General features: G+C 35.9%; 1 protein-coding gene across 12 annotated transcripts in view; it reads left to right on the top strand.

Moving 5' to 3' along the window:
- The window catches only part of MAPK10 (mitogen-activated protein kinase 10), a 444,107-nt gene that overhangs the window by 400,273 nt on the left and 22,469 nt on the right, over positions 1 to 21,365 (top strand). For 11 of the 12 annotated variants that reach the window (XM_058667094.1, XM_058667090.1, XM_012928535.2 and 8 more), the window contains 2 exons: positions 1,855 to 2,037; positions 5,214 to 5,338. In XM_058667094.1, the coding sequence (XP_058523077.1) occupies positions 1,855 to 2,037; positions 5,214 to 5,338 (308 nt within the window). Of the gene's footprint in view, positions 1 to 1,854; positions 2,038 to 5,213; positions 5,339 to 8,344; positions 8,512 to 21,365 lie in introns of all 12 variants that reach the window. The other variant, XR_009245850.1, reaches the window with a different exon arrangement.

The following is a 21,365-nucleotide window of genomic DNA, read 5'->3' as shown; positions in this document are numbered from 1 at the left end:
AAAACCACGTAGTTCTTTATTAAATTAGTATAATTCCAACTAGACGTAACTAGAATATCTTGGACTATTTTGCCAACTTTTTTAAATGACTTCTACGTTGAAAACTGGACAGCTCCTTTTCTCCGGTTTGAGTTTGCCGTCATGACCGTAGAATTCTGAGGAAATCTGACTGGTGGCTAGACAATAGTAGTAGAACATGGTAACCTAACATTATTAGACAATAGCTTTCTTTTCCTAATTTTAATGACAAGCACTAAAGTTTTATCTAACTGCACTAATGTATTCTACTTAAACATATCTAAGTAGCTACAACTTAACTATATCCATAGTACCACCATGGGTTCTTGTCTGAGTGAAACTTGTAACTGTAATTCTGCGTAGTGTTTTAGTTCCTTTATCTTACGATTCTGACCTTTTACATTCTAATACATACAGTAACTTGGAAAAACGTATTAAGTGGTGTTCTTGTTTCCTGATTTATAAAGGACTGTTCTTCAGTTTTTATCTCCCCCATTTTATTTCTTGACACTCAGCAAATTTTTTTTTCATGCCAGTATTGAGAGAATATGTAGCCCATTTAAAGGAAATAGAAGTTTTGAAGTTTAATATATCTTTACTCAATCTCCTATCTACTGTCTCTGTATTGTAAATTTATTTTGTGAAATATAGTCAAATCTGTGTTTTCATTAAGATTATTATTAATTTTTTTTATAATCTAACTTACTTGAATAGCTAAGAGTAAAAACTTTGCTAGTTATATTAGGGTAAGGTTAGCAGGATACCAGAGCTATAACATATTACTTTAATGAGCTTTATGTTAAAAATAAGAATAAAAATGTAGGAGAGAAAACTGCTTATAGTATTGATTTATGAATAATTTCTAAAGCTTCTGTCATTCACTGATGCATGACAAGGAAATCTATTTGAGATCAACAGCCTCCAGCTGGTTTTTCAAGTTTTTTTTTTTTTTGCTACTATTTCTTATTCTTGATATTGATACTTCAAATATTAATGAGAAGTGGAAAATAGAGTCTCAGTCGCTGGATGTATCTGTCAAAAAACCAATTCCAGATTTTGAGGGTACGATTTTCATTGTGAGCAAGTGTTTTTCCCATAGAATTCCCATGCTAAACAGATTCTCTGAATTTGGATATATTTGGCCATAAATCTGCCCTCTTAAGTGCAGTACCTCCGAGTACCCTCACATCTCATTGCAATAAATCTGGGGCTGTCAGAAATAAGAAAAAGGGGCATGAAATGATGACTACCTTCTTTAATAAGTATAAATGTTTAAATATTAGCTGAAGCATTAATGAGTTCTTTCATTATAAGAAAATTCTGTTGGCCCCATGTGTTAAGATGTATAAGCAGAACCTGTTAACAAATATTGGAATTTCCTGGGATTGGGAGAAGGGAAAACATTTTTCAAAGATAATTTAGAAAAAAATTTGAGTAATTATCATTTTAAGTGTTTGTGTAGTTGTCATTTTAAATGTATGGAGACAAGAATGTCACTCAGATAAAAATGATTCTCTTTTTGTCTTCTAAATCACATAGTGCTATTGGTGATTATCCTAATGTAGGAGATTGTTATTGTGTGATAACATTTTATTGTCACTACCCAAAGGGTGTCTCATGATATCCTATTCTGTCAAAAATGCTAGTTCTCTAAACATTTCTAAGTTTCAAATCTGATTTTGGAATTAAAGAGGACTCATTGCCCAACAGTTTTATTTCACAATTTTGTCCCTTTTTGCCTCATTAAAACTCCATTAATACTGACGGGCACTCGGGATTTGGAAGACATGAGCTAGCAGTTTGCACTGCTTTTTCCCTTAACTATTCCATCTTCAGATATTGACCAGTGGAACAAGGTCATTGAGCAACTAGGAACACCGTGTCCAGAATTCATGAAGAAATTGCAACCCACAGTAAGAAACTATGTGGAGAATCGGCCCAAGTACGCAGGACTCACCTTCCCCAAGCTCTTTCCAGATTCCCTCTTCCCAGCAGATTCCGAGCACAATAAACTCAAAGGTATGCCCATCTGGGATGACAGAAAGCTACTGTGTGGGTGACCAGTTAAGCAAGCCTGTGAAAAAGACAAATTTTGCTTAGCTATAACTACCTTCATTTTAAGCAGAAGCATTCCCTAAAATAAATCTTATAAAGGTAGGTTTATGGCCAGGTATTTAAAAATTTTTTTAGGATATTCAGAAGGAAGAATATGAGTAAAAAAAATGTTACTGTGATGTGCTAAATTATTTCTTGGTTTATTTAAAATTTTAAATTTAGTATGTGAAGTGTAGCTGAAAATCAGTGTAATAAGCCTGGCATGATAGTTCAATTGGCTAATCCTTCTCCTCTTGCAAGCACGGGATTCCCACAGGGACACTAGTGTGTGTCCCCGCTGCTCTACTCCTGATCTAATTTCCTATTTGTTACCTGAGAAAGCAGTAGAGTATGGCTCAAAGTTTCCCTGTTTGGGTTCAGATTATACCTCAGTGCGTGTGTGGGACTCCTGGAAAGTTACCTGATATTTCACTTCTTTTAACAAACCAAAATAGAGATTGTCTTTTCTATAGGTTTGTTGAAGGGATTGTTCACTCAACAACTTATCAAGCCTTCAGAATTGTACCTAACTTATGGTGAAAGCTCCTTAACTACTTAATGCACTTTTAATATTTTAACTTTTAATTATTTTAAAAATCAAAGCAAATATGCTTTTGAAATTTAACCCAAATGTTCAATGGCAGCTAAGTATCCATAGACTTAACTAACAAACTTAAATAATTAAATACAAGTTAAAATAATTTAAATACACTTGCATGCAACAGAAAAGCCAAAATGTGGTACTACTATTACCTAGGATCTTTTTTGTCTCTTCAAAATTTTTATCTGCTAGCTTTTCAATATGAAATTTTGTTCTGGTTTCTTGTTGCTTATCTTGCACAATTGGACTGTTTCCTCAGCTGATTCTATGGCGTTTAATGGCACTGATTTGAATAATTATCAAATCTGTTGTGTGTATAACATCAGTGTTTTCCATATGCAAATTGAAAAATACCCAGTACTCCAAATTGAAATCTTATAGAATTTGTGGCTTCACAATACTGAGATATTAGCCAAAAGTTATTTCTTGTAAAAGCACTGTAGCAACAATAGGGATCTAACCAATTCCTCATCTAATTATAGCACAGTTACAAAAGCACTTGTAGGAATACTATTGACTAAAATATTATGCTTCATAGCGTAATTACAAGTTTGTGTGATTTAATTTTAATTTAGTGTTAACCCCTGGAATTCTTTTAGTTTTATAAACTAGTGTCTAATATACTAAACTGCTTTACATTTTATTATTATTTTCTTTCATTTAATATAAAAAGTAATTAATTATAAAAGATATATTGATAGTCAAAGGGAATAACTTATTCACTTAACATTTGAGAAACATTTGCTTGCCAGCAGAAGAGTGGAAAACAAAGCTTGAAACATTTTCCGCACTTGTTTCTGTGTGAGATGACTTGGTATTGGAATACTGTGGCCCTGTTGAGTAGGAGTCCTTTCTGGCCCCTAGGTTTTGGAAGAATGGAAACATTGATGGGTTTCAAGTGAGTCAAATGCATAAATCTACCTAGAAACTCAATTACAAATCAGATTGGTGAATCAATTAAATAAACAAGCCTGTGATGCACCATTGGCAAGGAGGAAGATTAACTATTGAAAATTCATGTGTAATTATTGTGGTTATTCTGTGAGCTTCAGGGTTTTAGTTTAGATATAGTGGTAATCAAATACTGGGATTATTACAAAGAACAATGATTCATAGAAATAAAATTTCTACACATTTGCCTTAGTGATTTTCCAGATTAGTACAGAATATTAGAAGTTATATTTATTAAAATGCTAAACTTTCACAAAATATTGCAATTATAAAATAGGTGAAAAATAGATTGCTGCATTTTAACCTTATCATAGTTAAAATTACTTGAAACATGTAAATAGCATTATAAAAATATATGCCAATATACTTAGTTGCCTTCAGCTGTTGGAATAGTTGGTAATTCCTGAGATTTTATATAATTTTTGTATTTGTACAATTAACTAATTTTTCTTGTCTTTAAAGTAACTAGAAAACAAGAATTGTTATGTATCCAAGGATAACCTTTTTTTAAATCCACTTAAGTCTCAGTTTCCCCACATTGAAATTTTATCACATGTTTAGAAAAAGCTGAGTGTTTTTACAGCTCGATAATAATACTTCTTTAATAGATTTCTTATTTCTGCTAACATTATAAAATCTCATTCATTACAGGAAATTGAAAATTAATGATTTTTAAAAACACTATTAGATATACTTATGGATGACAACCATATACATTGATAACTGATTTTGCCCATAACCATTAATTTAACAGTGACAATGCGCACAAAATAGTGTTCATCCCTGTTTGATGTAGCATTGGAATGACTTTAGCTACTACCATTTTACTTTCATCAAATCATTGTTGATTTAAAACTGTGATGACCACAGAATATTAAAATAAAAAGCAATGATTGAGTGATGTATTTCTACCAAATCTGTTACTCAGAAATATGTAATAAATCTGGGCTTCATGATTTCTTAAGTCAGTTTGAATATCAAACTCAGGCTATTCCATTGTGTAAATAGTGGTTAGCTCCACTCACACATGCATTTGTCAAACACCACGCATTTTCATTTGCTGTGCCCTTTACCCTGTATATCTTACATTCCATATTGTTACAAAAGATTACTCTGCTTATGCAAATTTTGGGAACTACTAAGTTTAACAAATTTGAGTGAATTATTGCTTAACTACTGCATTATAACCCTCAAGCAGACCCAGATACTGGGAAACAAACAAAATGCGTTTCCTTTCCCACATCAAGAAAGTTACTTAATGTTTGAAAGGAAAATACTCTAAATACGTCTCTCTCATCTGTAGTTTCTCGTCCCATGATTTTAGGTGACACCACAATATAAAATGGGAGCCTTCAGAAATAAATTATTCATTAAACACAGGACTATCTACAGCACCAGACATGAACTCAGGGGTCTCAGAACGCATGCCCCATGTCTGAGAAAGGATCACAATATTTGTTTCTTCGTATTCTCAGTTTCTCCTCTAACCAACAGATTTCCTTACTGAAACAAAAAGTTTACTAATTGTTTTGCTCATTCCTTGTTCCAGCCAGCCAAGCCAGGGACTTGTTGTCAAAGATGCTGGTGATTGACCCAGCAAAACGGATATCAGTGGATGACGCCTTACAGCATCCCTACATCAATGTCTGGTATGACCCGGCCGAAGTGGAAGCGGTAAGTCTAGCACTGTTTTCCTTACCTTCCACAAACAACTCACAGCTTGGGTTGAAAAATGAAAAGGACTAGACCAGAAAGAAAACACAAAGGATTTTTATAAAATTGCCAAGTCAAAAGTTTATTACTTGCCCCCCTAAGAGTTTTTTCTTCAATCTATGCTTCCTATGCATTATTTGTCAGGACTTCCTACACAAGGAGGTTGATTTATTCCAAAAACCTTATCATTAAATATCTATATATGTATGTGTATGTATATGTGTACATATATATATGTGTGTATATATGTATGAACACTTGTATTTGTACTAATGTGTTTAACCATCAGGTGGAAAAGAGAATAATAGCAACATGTTTTGCTTCTCCATTTTCTTGATAACACATCTGTCTTTCATAAATGGTGGTATTTTATTAAAATGCTAAAGAACCTTGCAGTCAGAAAGCTGTTACTTGGCTTCTGGTAACTTTGTGAGACTTTCAATGAACTATATGAGCAAAAGTGGTATTTCACTGATAATATTATTTTAGCTTGACTCTAAAAAGAAAACCACAGTGTGATGTATCTCTGTGACTCAAATCTAGGAACCGTGTATGAATCTTCTTGGAACTGTCACTCTTACATATTATATCTTACATGTTTCCCTCTCTCATTTTCTCTGTGTGGACTGAGAAGGACAAAGGGTATTGCTGATGCTACTGGATGATCTGTAGGTTGCCTTTTTGTGCTGACTTTACCTTCTCCCATAGACTCCAGCATCAGTCCAAATTCTTAGCATGCTGTACTAATTTATATCAATTTCAATTACAAAAGATACTTCAAAGTCATTTATTTGAGTCTTAATCTCCTCTTTGAAGTGCTGTTTCTTTTGCATGCTGGGACCCTTTCTTGTACCCCAGGGTGTTCTTGCTGTTTTATTCCATTTCCTTTCTTTTGCTTCTTCATGGGCTTGCCCATGTCAGGGATGCTGGGTTCAGACTTTGGTGATTCTTTCTCTTTGCTCTTCACTAGAGCATGAGATGGGAATGATGGTAGCAAGGACCAGAAAGAATGCAGTTTCACAGATGTGATATTCAACCAGCTGTGTTTGAATGGAACCCAGCCTTTTAGCATTCCCAAACCTCAGAGAAAACTGTTCAGTGACAAATGGGTCTCCTAAATGTGAGAAATGAGGGGTAGCCATCTCGCCTGAAATATCTGTTTCACAAAGAGGTTGATATTTCAGTTTGCTTCAGATCAGTTGATAGTCATTTGATTGAATTCTTGCAACAAAAAGTCTTAACAATTAAATGTTTCTGAGTTTAATTTATTTTAGCACTAATATTTTGTAAACTAAAGTATGGAAGTGATTTCTCATGCTTGGGAAATACCTTCAAATATTCTTGGAATAGAATGAAATAATGAAATTAGCAAAAGAACTATCTATGAGGTATGCAAATTATGAAATTTTTTTCATGATGAAATTCTGAAAATGTTTTGGAGTCTGGTGATAATTTTAGATAAATGTAAATTATTTGAAATTGTTGCTCTTCATTTATTTTGATAGCTAATAGTATGTAGCAAGTTTGTTTTTCCTTACATCTAATTTATTGTGTATAATCTGTTTTTTTTTTTTAATAAATATGGGCTAGAGTTTAATTGCAGTCATAAAGTCTGAATTTGTGATTCACTTGTAATTACGGTGCCTATGAAAGACCTGCTTGAAAATGGTAACACCATATTAGAATAATATGGATGAGTTTTAAAATTTATTTTTAACTTTTGAGAAAAAATCTTTTGTAGAGTAAGAAGGCAAAGTTTAAGATGCTAAGTTGGTGAGTGTCCTCTGTTAGCATTCTGGGCATTCATAGCAACAAGACAAGCTGCATGAATTTTAGAGAAATAACGTGATGGATTCTGAAAGCTGAGGAAAAGAATCAGTTAGTGAATGCAAGAACAAGCAAGTACTTGTTGTCTAGAGTGGGATAGTTGATTGTGCGTGGCTAGACATGTCTTGCATGAGACACACTGCAGTGAATAGGTTGAAAGACAGAAGGCACAGCAAAAGCAGTCTATGAAATGTGTTACAGAGGTCTCAACCAAGATGAAAAAGATCCTGAAAGTGCTAGAAGCAGTAGTTAGCTATGCTTTCTAAGCAGCCCTGCAACAAATATATTCATTATCATATATGAACATGTATTTAAAGTACATTTCCTTATGAACTCATGGCAAGACTATAATGTTGTGATATGTCTTCTACCAGGGTGGATAAGACCTCAGGGCATTTTGACTAATGCAGTCATATAACAATGTAATACAAAGATAAGTCAAATATCTTTATAATCCAAGTAAACAGAAGTATCAAATGCCGTCACCTTGATACAATGGGAAATTGGTTCTGGGATCCCTTGTGGCTGCCAAGATCTGTGGAGGCTCAACACCTTTACTAAAATGGCATAGTATTTGTGTATATCTTATGACCATTCTTCTGAATACTTAAAAGCATTTCTTGGTTACTTATAATGCCTCATATAATGTAAATACTAGGTAAACAGTTATTGTACTATGCTGTTAGTTAGGAGATGAATAAGACAAAAAAATTCCTTTTCCGTGTAGGCACAAACATTGAAGGCCTTCACTACACAGTATATAATGTATGGTTGATTATAGATGTAGAATGCACAGATATGGAGGGCCAAGTGCAATCAGAGTGTTATCCCTGGTTTTTGGTGAATAATTTACATGTTTTATCTCCCATTGCATCAGTCTTTTCATACTCTTGTTTCTTAAGCAGTATAGAAACTTCTCAGTTTGATATAATCCTGTTTGACTATTCTTTTCTTGTTGGAGTATTATCCAAAAGCCTATTGGTTATACCAGTGTCTTGAAGTATTCCTCTTGTTTTCATCCAGTAGTTTCATATTTACAGTCTTTACCCTTACATATTTTAAATAATTAATTTATTTGAGAATGAAAGAGCCAGAGAGTAGTAGCTTCCAACTATTATTCTCCCTCCCCATATCCCTAAGGTCCACAACAACTAGGTCTGAGCTTAGCCAAAGTGGAGATACAGGAAGTCATTTCAGGTTTCCCCTGAGAGTGACAAGGGCCAAATCACAGTGTCATCACCACTGTGTCTTAGAGTCTGCATGAGAGGAAGCTGGAGCCAGGATCCAAAGCAGGGCATCAAACACAGGTAACCTTATGAGGGATGTGGACACCTTAACCACTCTGCTGGGTACTTCTGGTATTTGTATAAGGTACCAGGCTTCAGGTACGCAGTGCTGGAGCTCATGTTTGGAGCTTCCACATATGGCTATCCAATTTTCATCATATCATTTATTGAAAAGATTGACCTTTTCCAAGTCTGTGCTTTAGCAGTTGGCTAGAGATGAACGGATTAATTTCAGGCTATCTTTTCTGTTAGTTTCTGGATCTATTCTTACGCTAGTACTACGCTGTTTTGGATACAATAACTCTATCATATGCCCCGAAGTGTGGTTTTAGCTTTGTTATTTTCAATCAAGAATGCTTTGACTATTCAGAATCATTTGTACTTACACATGAGTTGTAGGATTTTATTTTATTGTTTGGGGAAAAACGCCACTGACATTTTGATGTGTACACTGGACATTTTAATAATGTTGATTGGAAGACTATTTCTCCTTGCAGTTTCCGCTGGATGAGTGTGCTTGTTTCCCTTTATAGGCTGGTGTCACTTTCTCAGTTGTTGCTTTAATAAGGATGTTGAGGACCTCACAAGCTAATTGAGTCAATGCTGGATGGCTTGTGCATGATGGCAGAGAGCAAACGGATCTGTTCCATTTAAGATTGCTTTCAATCTTATTCTTCTGCTTCCATGTAGGTAAACTACAATAGAAGAGACCTCTGTGATTCTTTCTTTCTTTCTTTCTTTCTTTCTTTCTTTCTTTCTTTCTTTCTTTCTTTTTCTTTCTTTCTTTTTCCTTCACTTGTTATGTTATTCTGCTCTCAAAGAGCCTTTCAAACTTTCTTTGATTATTAGTTAAAAGTTTAGTTTTGTTCATTCATATTATTAATATTTGAGCCCAAAGTTTGTGTTTCAAATCGATCTAGATTTAGCAGTGAAATAGAAAAAAAAAAAGCTAAATCCTTGACTTTCATTGTTCTGGGTAGGTTTCTACTCAATAAACATTTTAAAGGGTACTTTTATTGAACAGGAACCCGAGATAATGTCATCTTCTGAAAAAGCAAAATGAACTCCTCCAAATGTGGGTTATACATCATATTTGATTATTTAATGTAGTTAGTGTATGATTTCCTGAATGTAAGAGGGTTCTGTTTCAAAATGTTAATTAGCTACAACTAAATTGCCAGGAGAGCCTGCTCGTCTTCAACTAAACATGTATCCAACCGCTTTGAATTATAATTAATAAATTATGCTCGTTTATCCTAGCTATGATTTTCAAACGACCATGAAGTTACTTCAAAAACTTAATTAGAAAAAAAAACAACTGAAAGATCAGTTTATTTTGGTGCAAAACAAGTTTGAAATCCATGCACAGTTCCTATATAGCACACATTTCTCATGAATTATCTGATAAAGATTGTGTTTGGACTTGAATATAAATAGTGTTCACATAAGATTTTTAGAGCTGAAATGCGCAAGATATTACTGAGTCATCAACGAATCATGAACTTATCAAATTAGTGAATGAAAAAACTACAATGTAAAGATTCCTCTATAAATGTATTGACTATCAAAAAGCTTCAAACATTCAAGCATTTGAGGACAATGTTAGGAGTTATTCTAAGCCTTTTTTCATGCCTTTTAATTCTGTTGAATATATATTCACAGTAAAAGCTAATATCACTTGATTGTAAGTCTCATGTCACTTGCTCAGTTTAGCCCATTTCATAAATTACTTCACTATTTTTATTTTCTACATTCATAAACGGTGATTTGCTCAGTTATTTTCTGTGAAAGTTCTCTTGAATCCACAATGAATTCCTAACACAGCATGGTGAAGAACAGGTTAATGAGTATAATTAATTATAAATATATTCCACACATTCTTCTCAGTGTATATAAAATTAGAAATGATAAGGAAAAAATATGAACGATATGAGCTGCAGTGAATATGAATTTGAGGCATTAAAATTCAAACAGCTTATCAGTGGGTGTCCATGCTTTGAAGATAAACACCGGAATAAGATATACATATGCCTGCTGCAAATATTGTATAATCTTTTATTAAATCAGTAAGTTTATGGCTAGCTGTGTGTATTGGGCAGGAAGTATCTGGAAAACATGATTTAAATGAGTTATAAATGAAAATAGCTTTCTGTGCAGGCTGTCTCTTCCACTGGGAGGGAAGGGCATTAATGTGTTTGTAATTGACATTTTCCCTGGCTGAGCAATATCAAAAGGCTAAAGCATGTCCTCAAGAAGCCTCTGAATAACTCACTGAAAACGTAAAACCATTTTTCTTCCTGATTTCTTACATACGATACAGACTCTCTTAAGAAACAATTAATAGACATTGTTTTGTTTGTTTGCTGTAAGTGTGAATTAAAATGGACATTTTAATATGGAATGTTTCTGAAATTGAATAGCAAGTATCAAATATATAGAGCACCCTATTGAATAGATAAATAGAAACTGAAAAGCTCAAGTTATTTAAGGCTTTTCTTTTGTGGAAACTTGACCATTTTTTTTTTAAGAAGGAAAAAGTTCAGAAAGCCAGTTGGTTAATATTTCAAGATTCAAAAGTGTTGCTTTTCATCAGAAGAATAAAATATGCCTCTTTCTGAGCATAATTCTAGATTTATGCTAATTTAGTTTTACATGTTGTATATGTGCACACAGACTATTTGTTATTTGATTTTCATGTGAGGAATCTTAAGTTTTATTTTTAAATTAGCAACTAAACATATTGCCCATCAAATTAAGTTTTTCAGAAAAGTGTTGTTTAGATCTTTTATTCCCAGAAGGAATTCTCAGATTTTTTTTCCTCTAGCGTTTTAGGAATCTTAAAAAGAATTTTAAAAATGATCAATACTGTTTACCACTCTCAGAAATAGGACAGATCATCCTAACTCAGGATGTACAAAGGGATAATTAACCATGGTGTTTGAAATATTGAAAATGGTAGTGATTTCCCTTCGTGGTATACTCCATGCAGTAATCATGGTGCGGATCCAAAGTGGCAGTGTTTGCAACTATTTCATAGATTCTATCATTCAGTGTAGTCTATAAGTGTGTGCTGGTCATAGGAGATCTCTTGTTTTCAGGAACAAAAAGACAGACAAGAGGTTACTGAGTAATGTGAATATGTGAAACATTATTTTCTCCATTTAAAAAATTGCCAGTGTTTAAAATCTCTTTTCAGATGAAATGAAATACGATTTGTTCTACTTGGAGTCAGTAAACTGAATGCCTCTCAGCTCCTCTCTCCATCTGTCTTGACACCAAGACTACCTCCTTGAGTCTTATGATTTCTTATTATTGCAACATGGATTTTGCTGTGAAAAGCCTAGTGCAACACCTTGGAAGGCTTAAGCTGAGAACTAGTTTAGTCCTGTCTATCCTTTGTGAAAGACTCCTTCAGTGTGAAGTTGAACTCTGGGCAGGTTTGTTAGGCTCCACAAATATAAATCTAGAAATCAGTAGGAACAAGCATGACTTATAATGGATATGAATTTTATACTCTCTAATTACGCGCTTAATTATAGCAGAAGCAGTTTGTATTTTGTGATTCTCATTTGCTTGGTGGAAGTTAAATCAAAGCCTCTAATTCCTAATAACTGCCATTTGCAGAATTCTAAACTTCCATCTGTTCATGCTGATGTATTCTTTCAACAGCAAAATGTGAGCAATTTACTAATTGCCTTCTAGAAAAAAATTAACTTCACTACATCGCGTATGCCCAGTATCTCAGCTGTTAAAGTGGAAATATCATCTGAATCGCATTTGGATTATTTTGATGCCATGCATTCTGTTGGTAGGAGCTTGTCAAAATGTTTGTTGTGGATAGATTTAGCCACCTGCTTTGAGGAGCTGCTTTCCCTACAAGACTTATAACAGGAATAGACACTTCACTCACACACTTACCATTTTATCCTTAATTTTCTTCTATTGAAGTGAAAAACTCATCTTGATTTTGATTTGTTGCTCATGGAATGCACTCGATTTTTGAGAGCTAGAGGGGATGACCCCTTATCTTCAGGGAATACTTGCTTTGTTGCCTGGCAGTGTCTGTGCTCTGCTTCCCTGCAAAGACATGTGTTAATTGTTACGAACCCTGTCACAGAAAGGCCACATTAACCCTAGGCTTAGCAATTTATTTGGAGAGTGGTACTGTTTAAATTCCTCAACGACTTGAAATGTTTTCCTTTGCTTTCTTGCTGTCAGATGCAGTTCAGTTGCACAATTCATTTTTAAATAACTAGTCCTTCTTTTAAAGAAGAAATCCAGGATACACATACCCATCCTACATGATTCAGTATGTGAAATACTGATCATCATCCAGGCTATTCAATGGGAGACACCAGACCAGAGCTTGAGATACACCAATGAGGGAAACTGTCCCTGTACTTGGGCACTCCCAATATAAGGAGGCTACAGATAAGCTGAAAATTTACAGTACAGTTGATCATTGGTTATAGAGAACCAACTGATTTTATGCTCTTTTTAAGAAAATCACAAACTAGTCCCTTGGAGTAGTTTTGCATTTGTATTAAGACTCTTCCTTCAATAGGTGTTCTGTTTCTTTTGTACTTAAAAAAGGGATGCAACAGAAGTTGGTATGTATAAAATACCACGCTTTCAATTTTCATTATTGTGATGTCAAGAATTATTGACATTATGAAAAAGGTTTTCAGATGTCCTAGACAATTTTAATATGACATATATTCAAGAATTAGAAATTAACAGTTATTATCTACTATTCACACAACTAGCAATTTTCTTGTACTGTAAGCCATTCAAGGATTTAGTTGGCAGTTGATTTATTGCTTTAGAGTATGCTTATTCTGCAGTAAATAACACAGGTTTCATGAAAATGACAGGTCCAACTTTCCTCATATAGTACTTCTAATTTGTTTCTTCCAATTCAGAACTTGCTTTCTTTTCAACCTCCATTTTTTTTTCTCTGCTATATGTGTCTCCAAAGATGTTCATTTGTTTCATTGTCCATTTTATGAGAAGGTGTTTTTGTTGTGATGCAACATGAAAATTGATCAAAAATTATTTATCAAAAATAAAAGGGCATAATTTATTCACTACACAGAAAAGATCAGAGGTAAATTATTCTCATTTCAGCAGCTGCTTAGAGTTAATCATGTTATGGTTAGGATTATTAATTAATTATTAAATTAAGAAATGTCCTATTGTAAGAGGAAGGAAAAGTAATTAGAAGTTATAATTCTTAATAATGTGGAAAATCAATATGGATGGTCATGTGAAAATAGACAGTCATTAAACATTGCAGAATGTTTACACTGAATTTTTTAGCCTCCGTTGAAACCATAGGGATGAGTCACAACGTTATCATAACTTTACTGTGAACAAAATTCTGCAGAATGTAAGATTGAAAACTGCAATCCGCCCCCCAAAAAAGTCTGAAAAAGAGTAGCCAGTGAGCATCCTTGACTGCTACATCATGGTAACCTTAAGATTCAGGGATAAGGCTGGATCTGAATATTTTCTTCCCGGCATCAGACCATAGCGCAGGCCCTAGAGCATGCTAATGCTATGTGGTGAGGTGAAGGTAGGATGGATCCATCCAATGAAGACACAGCCTATTGAAAAGGCTACATTTCCTTTTTACATGTCTATTAAAATTTTATGATCTTTCAAGGAGTATGTAGTTTTGTAAAACTATTATGTTGCTTTCTAATAACCAGGTGGTTGTAAGAATGATTTAAAAAATTCCTGTAAGTTTCTGCTGGTTTCATATGAAACTTACAGTGTCATTTGTAGAAGAGTGACCCACCAATCACTGTGAACATGAATGAAAAGCGTTGTCTATGAAAAACGCTTTAAATTGTTCATGAAAAGAACCTGTCCCCACATCCCCTCCTTCCCCACACACAGCTTCTAATTCCAAGGAGAACTGACTTCTGTCCTTATGTACTTTGTGAAAACTCAATTCTATTCAGGTTCTTCTACAGGAAGTGGAGGGATAAAATAACTTTGCCTCAGGCACTTCTACTGAAAACTTCTCATCTAAGAGGTATGTTGTTGTGCATTAACTTCAGCAGAAAGCAAATCTGGGGATTTTGTTTTGGAATGTATGTGCTAGAAGGCTGTTTATAAAGGACAGCAATCTATCACAAACAACCCCCTGATGCGGTCTTGCTAACTTTCATTTCTTTGTTGCCCCGTGATTCCTTTTGAATTGCAAAGAAGAGTTTAATTCTATTCTGAATTGTTACACATTCATCAAGGACTTCTTAAATAATGACTAGCTCCCCAGGAATGGAAGGCTTAGCTACAGTCTAAGCAAAAACTTGACTTGCAATGAATTAGTTTAAAATATGGTTACTTGTAATCTTCTTTCCAAAACCACGGGATTCTAGGATAGGGGAAAATGCCAAGATGTAGAAAGTGTGAGACCAAGGTCATGCTGCAGGGATGGAAAAACACGTGACAACCACTTCAGAGAGAAGACCTTCACTCAAGGGATTGAGCCACTCACTCAACAAGGTGTTTATTGTTTCAATTTTGTGCCGCCATTGAGAATTCATTCATTATTAACCTCAAAAGACATAAATCCTGTTGCTCAATAGGTTATAGTCTTATAGAGGAATAAGACATTTCAGCCACTCTTGTAAAATGCTAACAAAACAAACAAACAAACAAACAAAAAACATGATGCTATCAAACAGGTATCTTACGGATGCGATTGCAATATTTTAAGTGTGACCTTTGATCTCTATCACCTAAGAGAAGTGAACATATCATTTATTTCCATCACGTTCACAAAAACTCAATTGTAATTGTTTTCTGCTCAAATTAAAATGGCATTGGAGTCCTCTAAAAAGAGTATATTCAAATTCGTTTTTCTTAATGAAACATCCAAGTCCCTCATACATTTCTGTATCCACTGTGAATTCATAACCCCAGGCGTGTCACTTGCTAGCCAGGAGTGCTAGCTAGGTTTCCTGTGGTTGATACCTCTAGGATGGCACAGTTTTGGGTCATGTCTGACAGAGGAGTGATGAAGATCCTTGTCCTCTTGTTCATTTTGCTTCTATTTTGTGACTGTAGGGCAGAAGTGTAAATGCATATGGCCTTAGTAGACTAACTCAGAAATATATGTGCTGAAACTGTGGAATTTTTCAGCTTAGAACTTTTTCTCATTCCTTTATGGTTCTTTGCTGGCCCATACTATACATTGAGATTAACGTGGCCTTTTGGTGGTAGAAAGGAAACCTTACCACAAAAGCTATGGGTTCTCAGAATTTAAAGTTAACTCCCCGAGAAACTTCCTCATGCTTCCCTAGCTCCTCAGTGCCACTCCTTGGAACCTTGGGAGGCGGCATCCAGCTTTTTCTACTGAATGCTGAGAACAGTGAGAGCTGTGACATATGTCTCTTGTGTGAACAATGACTGTCATTCAAATTGGCTGTGCTGTGCTGGTCACTTCTCAGAGTTTACAAAATCTTATCCCATAGGCAACATTATCTAAGAATCAAAAACTCTAAAAATGATGATTTTCTTCAACAAATCTTGTTTAACACATTCTTACTCGAACCATTTTTCAGCCCTTGTTTGTACAAGTATCACCTCTACTACAGATCATGGAGTAGCCTAACTTGTTTCTCAGCTCCACTCTTGTTCCATTAAGACTTACTCTCCAAAGTGCTTAGACTTTATTTTCCATTTAAAATGTGGAACAGGCCCTGCAATCCCCCAGCTGACACTCTCTAAAGACTTTTTATCATATTTACAGTAAGACTCAAAGTCCCCATCAGTGCTCATGTCTCTATGTGATACTGTCATGAGTCTCAATATGAACTGTATTTTGTATTGTAATTCAACATGTATAGGAGCACACTCACCCTCACAAGCAATACATTCTGAGGTTTTCTATCGGAATCTGTTCTTGGTTAAGTTAAAAGGTGCCGGTGATAAGTGACCACCAATGTGTTCTCATAATTATAATTTGGAAAAGACAATTAAATTGATCTGGCCCATAAATGCTTCTCTGATTACGTCTTCCATGATTCCAATTTTCACTCTGTTCTAGTGTCCGGGCCTCCTGGTGGTTTCCTTATCCTGCCAAGCAAGCTGCTCTACTTGCATTTCCGTACTGGAGGTCCTTGTGCCTGGAACATCCTTCCTCCTGTTGTCCATTGAATCTCACCTTTGCTTTGTTTAAATGCTACCTGCTTTAAGAAACCTTCTTGACCTTTCCACTAAGAGCATAGCTCTGTTACACTCTAGCACCTTAATCTCCTTCACTCTGTGTTATTATGGTGTGGCATTACACATCCCTTTCCATTGTCTGTGCACTCGAATTGAAAATCCATGAAAAAAGATTAACTTTGATGTATAACTCTATTCTGAGAATCTAGAGCATGCCCTGGAGCTTAGTAATCATGTCATTAATATTTATTGAATGAATGAATTTAACTTTACCATTGGAGACCCTAAGGATTGTGAATGTTAATGGTTATTTGGCACCTTCACTAGGATTGTGTGGCTGGTCCATATGTAGCTGGAGGCTTATTGTTCTTTAAAAATCATTTAAATCATGTCCAATACACCATCTTTTTTTTATCTCTTTAACTGAAAAGCTTTTTCCAACTTCAGGCATAGTATGTTTTTGAGCACGATAATTGCTCACATTAATTGAATATTTTGCTGTATGTTTCATACAGCGCAGACACCGGTGAACAAACAAACTGTCCTCAGATCTTTTTCCTCACCAGCTAGTTATAAGGCAACAGGGTTGTACTGAATGACAAGTGGTCCATTTGTTAAATGTATTGTGCAATGGAAACACATAGGAAAAACTGCAGTCATCCATACAGGTTAGAAAAGGCTGCCTGGAGGTAACGACGTCCAAACGGATGCACAAAAGATGAAGCAGGACACTCTGCAAGTGCAGAAAGATGGACAGAAAGCCAGAGGCATGGAAGGATAGGAGAACTGCAGATCTTTGAGGGCGACTCAATGAACAGGAGTGGGAAAATATATGGGTCTGGGATGTGACAAGCAGGGACTGCATGAGAAATGAGTTTCTAAGCACTATTATAGATCATATGGTATTAACCTCGGGAAAAGGAGAACTTTAAGGAATACAGAACAGCACCTGATTTGGACTTTGCGAGGTCAGGGTATCTGTAAAGTGGCACTGTAGTAGAGAAAAGCAGGGCAAAGACAGGGGAATGAATTTATTGGCACAAAGGTCAGAGCTGACAGCAGGTTTGGGCACAAGATTCAAGAGATGTTGGTGGACCAAGAGTTGACCTCAAGTATAAATTATTAGATTTGAGGTTTAAAGGGGAAAAATTAAAGGATGAATAATTACATGTAGTGGTTATTCAGTATTGAATGAATTTAAAAAGAAAGATTGATGACTTGGGCTTTGGCTGTTTGTGACGCAACTACTGAGCCTTTTAAGTTTAAACAACTGCAGAAAATTTAATTTCCAAGGAGGAGTAAAGAGAATTTTCATTTTCAAGACATGATTACACTTTTAATGGTGAAAGGCTAATAAATTTGTGACCTAACATCTAAGAAAACTACAGAATGGAATGAAAAATAGGAAAAGCTAGACTTAACTTCTTGCCAAACCGCTGGAGCATTATTTAATTAAGCTTCCTAATTATACTCAGCTCACACTATAATTAAAATTTGCATTACCAGCTTTCAAGGGTTCCTCTGGTCATTTAGTGCTACGATGTCCCCAAGCAAAATTAGTGTTTTCCACATATAATAGATTATAATGCAATGATTTGCATAGTTTGAGATCTCAAGAGTGGTTTGTCAAATTACCCATTAGGATGTTTGTTCCATATGTGAAATTCATCCTCTGAATAAAACAGTATGTGAAACTCCCTGCAAACAAGTGTCTTGCCCAAGATCATTTGTCCTTCCAACCACAAAATCAAGGGTGCTCTGAGTCTACTGACCCTTCCAGGAAACCCAAGATTTATTCTAGAGGCTCAGATGCGACACTCACTCATTAAAGATAGAAGCTCATGTTCACAACTTGATTGTAATTGACAAGTCTGCTTTTTCTGTTCTTGAAAATTGCACCCGGATTTGTGGTGTTATTTTTCCACAAGTGATTTTGTTTTACTAAAAAAATAGATATTATTGAAATTTGACAGAAAACCAGTTACTCTTTATAGAATGTTTTCTCTTACATTTAAAAAAAATCACACTCAGGCAAATGACACTTTGTTTTATTATCATTGAAGTGGTCGGAACAGAAGGTTGCACATTACAACTGTCTGGGGAGTTTTGAAATACCCTAATGCCCAGACCTCCATACAGAATCTCTGGAGGTGGGATCCAAGCATTAGTGCTTCTAAAGCTCCTGTCTCATTTTATTAGGCAGCCATTGTTGAGAACTCCTGGGTTAGCAAGTTTATGAGATGATGAACTCACACCAAAGGACCTTTTACTTCATCTGTCCCCCATTTTCAGCCACAAGGTGGCAGCATCACAATGCGAGGACAGTGAACAGCCCTTTGTAATGTGTGGACATGGGAATTTCTCTGTAATACAAATCAATAGCATTTTTCAGGGTCGCACCCAATAGAGATAGCATTGAAAAATTCCCCTCCATTGTTCCACTTTTCTTTGTTTGCCCAAGAAAACATTTAGAAAAATTTACTTTACTGCATTAAAGTAGTAGAAACTTTACACGTATTATAAGCCATGTTGGGTAAAAAGTTGCAGAGTGTAGATCTTGTACTCAGTAGATTTGGGCTTTAATTTTGACTTTACTCTCTCCACGCATTAATTCCATCCCTATAAGAGAAGGTGGTCCCAAGGATGTCATGATATGTCCATTGCATATTAATTTTCTCTGGGATGATGATGTGGAATCAGTCACTCAAGGTCCGAAAATGTAAAGAAAACCCAGGATTCAGTTCTCTTTGTGTATGGCCGTGTCTTTGCTATGTGTGGCTCTCCTCCTTCCCTGTGTATCTTGTTTTTCAGTTTCCACAATGATTACTTCATAAAAATAAACATGCGCTGACCTCTTTGATTTCAAAGAACAGAGAAGCCAAGACAACATCTTTGATGCCAGTCCTGCCTTTGGAGATGGAGTGACTTCGCTTTGATAGCTGAATCTATGTAGAAGGAAATAAAAGTCTTCTGATAAGTCTTGTTACTCATAATTTTGCTAGTTCACTTCTTTGTTAGACTTTGAAGCTGCTTTGTCCCAGCTTACTCCTAGCCTCCCTGCATGTCATGTGTAAGGAAAATGAGCATCTCCCAGATCTCTCTGGTGGGTAGGCTGCAGGCACTCCCTCCAGCCTCCTTTGCTGGATCTCATATATTTCTTCCTCCCTCAGAACCATGTAGCCCACAAGTTCTACTCTTGACACTCTGATTTCTTTTCTGCACGGTGGTCTTGGCTTGCTTCACAGGTTTGATTTTAATTACCTCTGGTGGTTGGAATCTGTTCATGGTTTCAAGATGCTGTCCCAGATCCCACTCTACGAATCTAACAGTCACTGGAATTGAAATTGATATGTCAAACCAACGTGTTGAACATTGGATTGGGCATGTCGGCTGTCCGCAGGAATCTGCTCTTCCTGCTCCCCTCACTCCATGGCACTACATTCCTACCAGATGTTTGGCTCAGATCCTGAGAAATCTTTTGGTGCTGCCTTCCATGTCCCTTCATATTAAAGTTGTCATAACCTGTCATTTATCCACCATCATCACCAACCCCTTGGGCAGAAATGACACCAAAAACTTCTCATGGGGATCTTCAATCTCTTGGTCTTAATTTCTTACATCTTTCTTATTGGTTAACATAGCTCTGCGTGACTTCCATTGAAACAGTTCTCATTCAATTCTCAACTTTTTCCATTCACAGTTCCCCTCCTTCCCCTTGTTCGCACTCTGTGGTGCTCCACTTCCACAAAGATCACTTGCACATGAATCCCCTTCTCAGGATCTGCTTCTAGGAATGGAATGCCGCACAACTGTGGAAAGCATAGTGACATTGGATTCGTTTTCAGAAACTGGTCTGATTAGCTCCTTCCGCCCATCCCCACCCCAGAGCAGAGCACTTTCTTTCTTTCTTTTTTTAAGAATCACTTTATTTTTATTGAAAAGTCAGATTTACAGAGAGGAGGAGAGACAGAGAGGAAGATCTTCCATCTATTGATTCACTCCCCAGACAGCTGCAATGGCTGAAGCTGAGCTGATCCGAAGCTAGGAGCCAAGAGCCTCTTCAGGGTCCACCACACAGGTGCAGGATCCTAAGGCTTTGGGCCATCCTTGACTGCTTTCCCAGGCCACAAGCAGGGAGCTGGATGGGAAGCAGGGCTGCCAGGATATGAACCAGCGTGCATTTGGGATCCCAGTGTGTGCAAGGCAAGGATTTTAGCTGCTAGGCTACTGCACTGGGCCCAAGTAGAGCACTTTCAAGCCATTAGATTTTTTTAAAAGCCAACAAATGAAAGCTGTACATATAAATGACGTACAACATGTATTGACATGTATCAACCTTGTGAAGATGTCTAAACTGAACTAATCAACATGTGCATTACATGCTATACTCATTTTTAAAGATCTGATTTGTCAACCGCTTTAGAGAATGCAGCACATTGTTATCAGCTACATTTACAACTGTGTTGTACGTTAGATCTCTTGACCTTTTGCCTTCTATCTCATTTAAATTTTGCACTCTTCCAGCAACATCTTCCCATCCCTCTCTACCCACTCCAGATCCAGGTACCCATACTCCTCTCTGCATTTCTGAAATCCACTTTATCACTCTCTGCATTTTTGAGGTTGTGTGATGGTTGCTTTTCTGTATCTGGCTTATTTTATTTAATTTAACATTTCCAGGTTCATGCATATTGTTG

This window comes from Ochotona princeps, chromosome 7, assembly GCF_030435755.1.
Source record: "Ochotona princeps isolate mOchPri1 chromosome 7, mOchPri1.hap1, whole genome shotgun sequence".
Taxonomy (NCBI): Eukaryota; Metazoa; Chordata; class Mammalia; order Lagomorpha; family Ochotonidae; genus Ochotona; species Ochotona princeps.
This window is presented reverse-complemented; position numbering and strand designations above follow the sequence as displayed.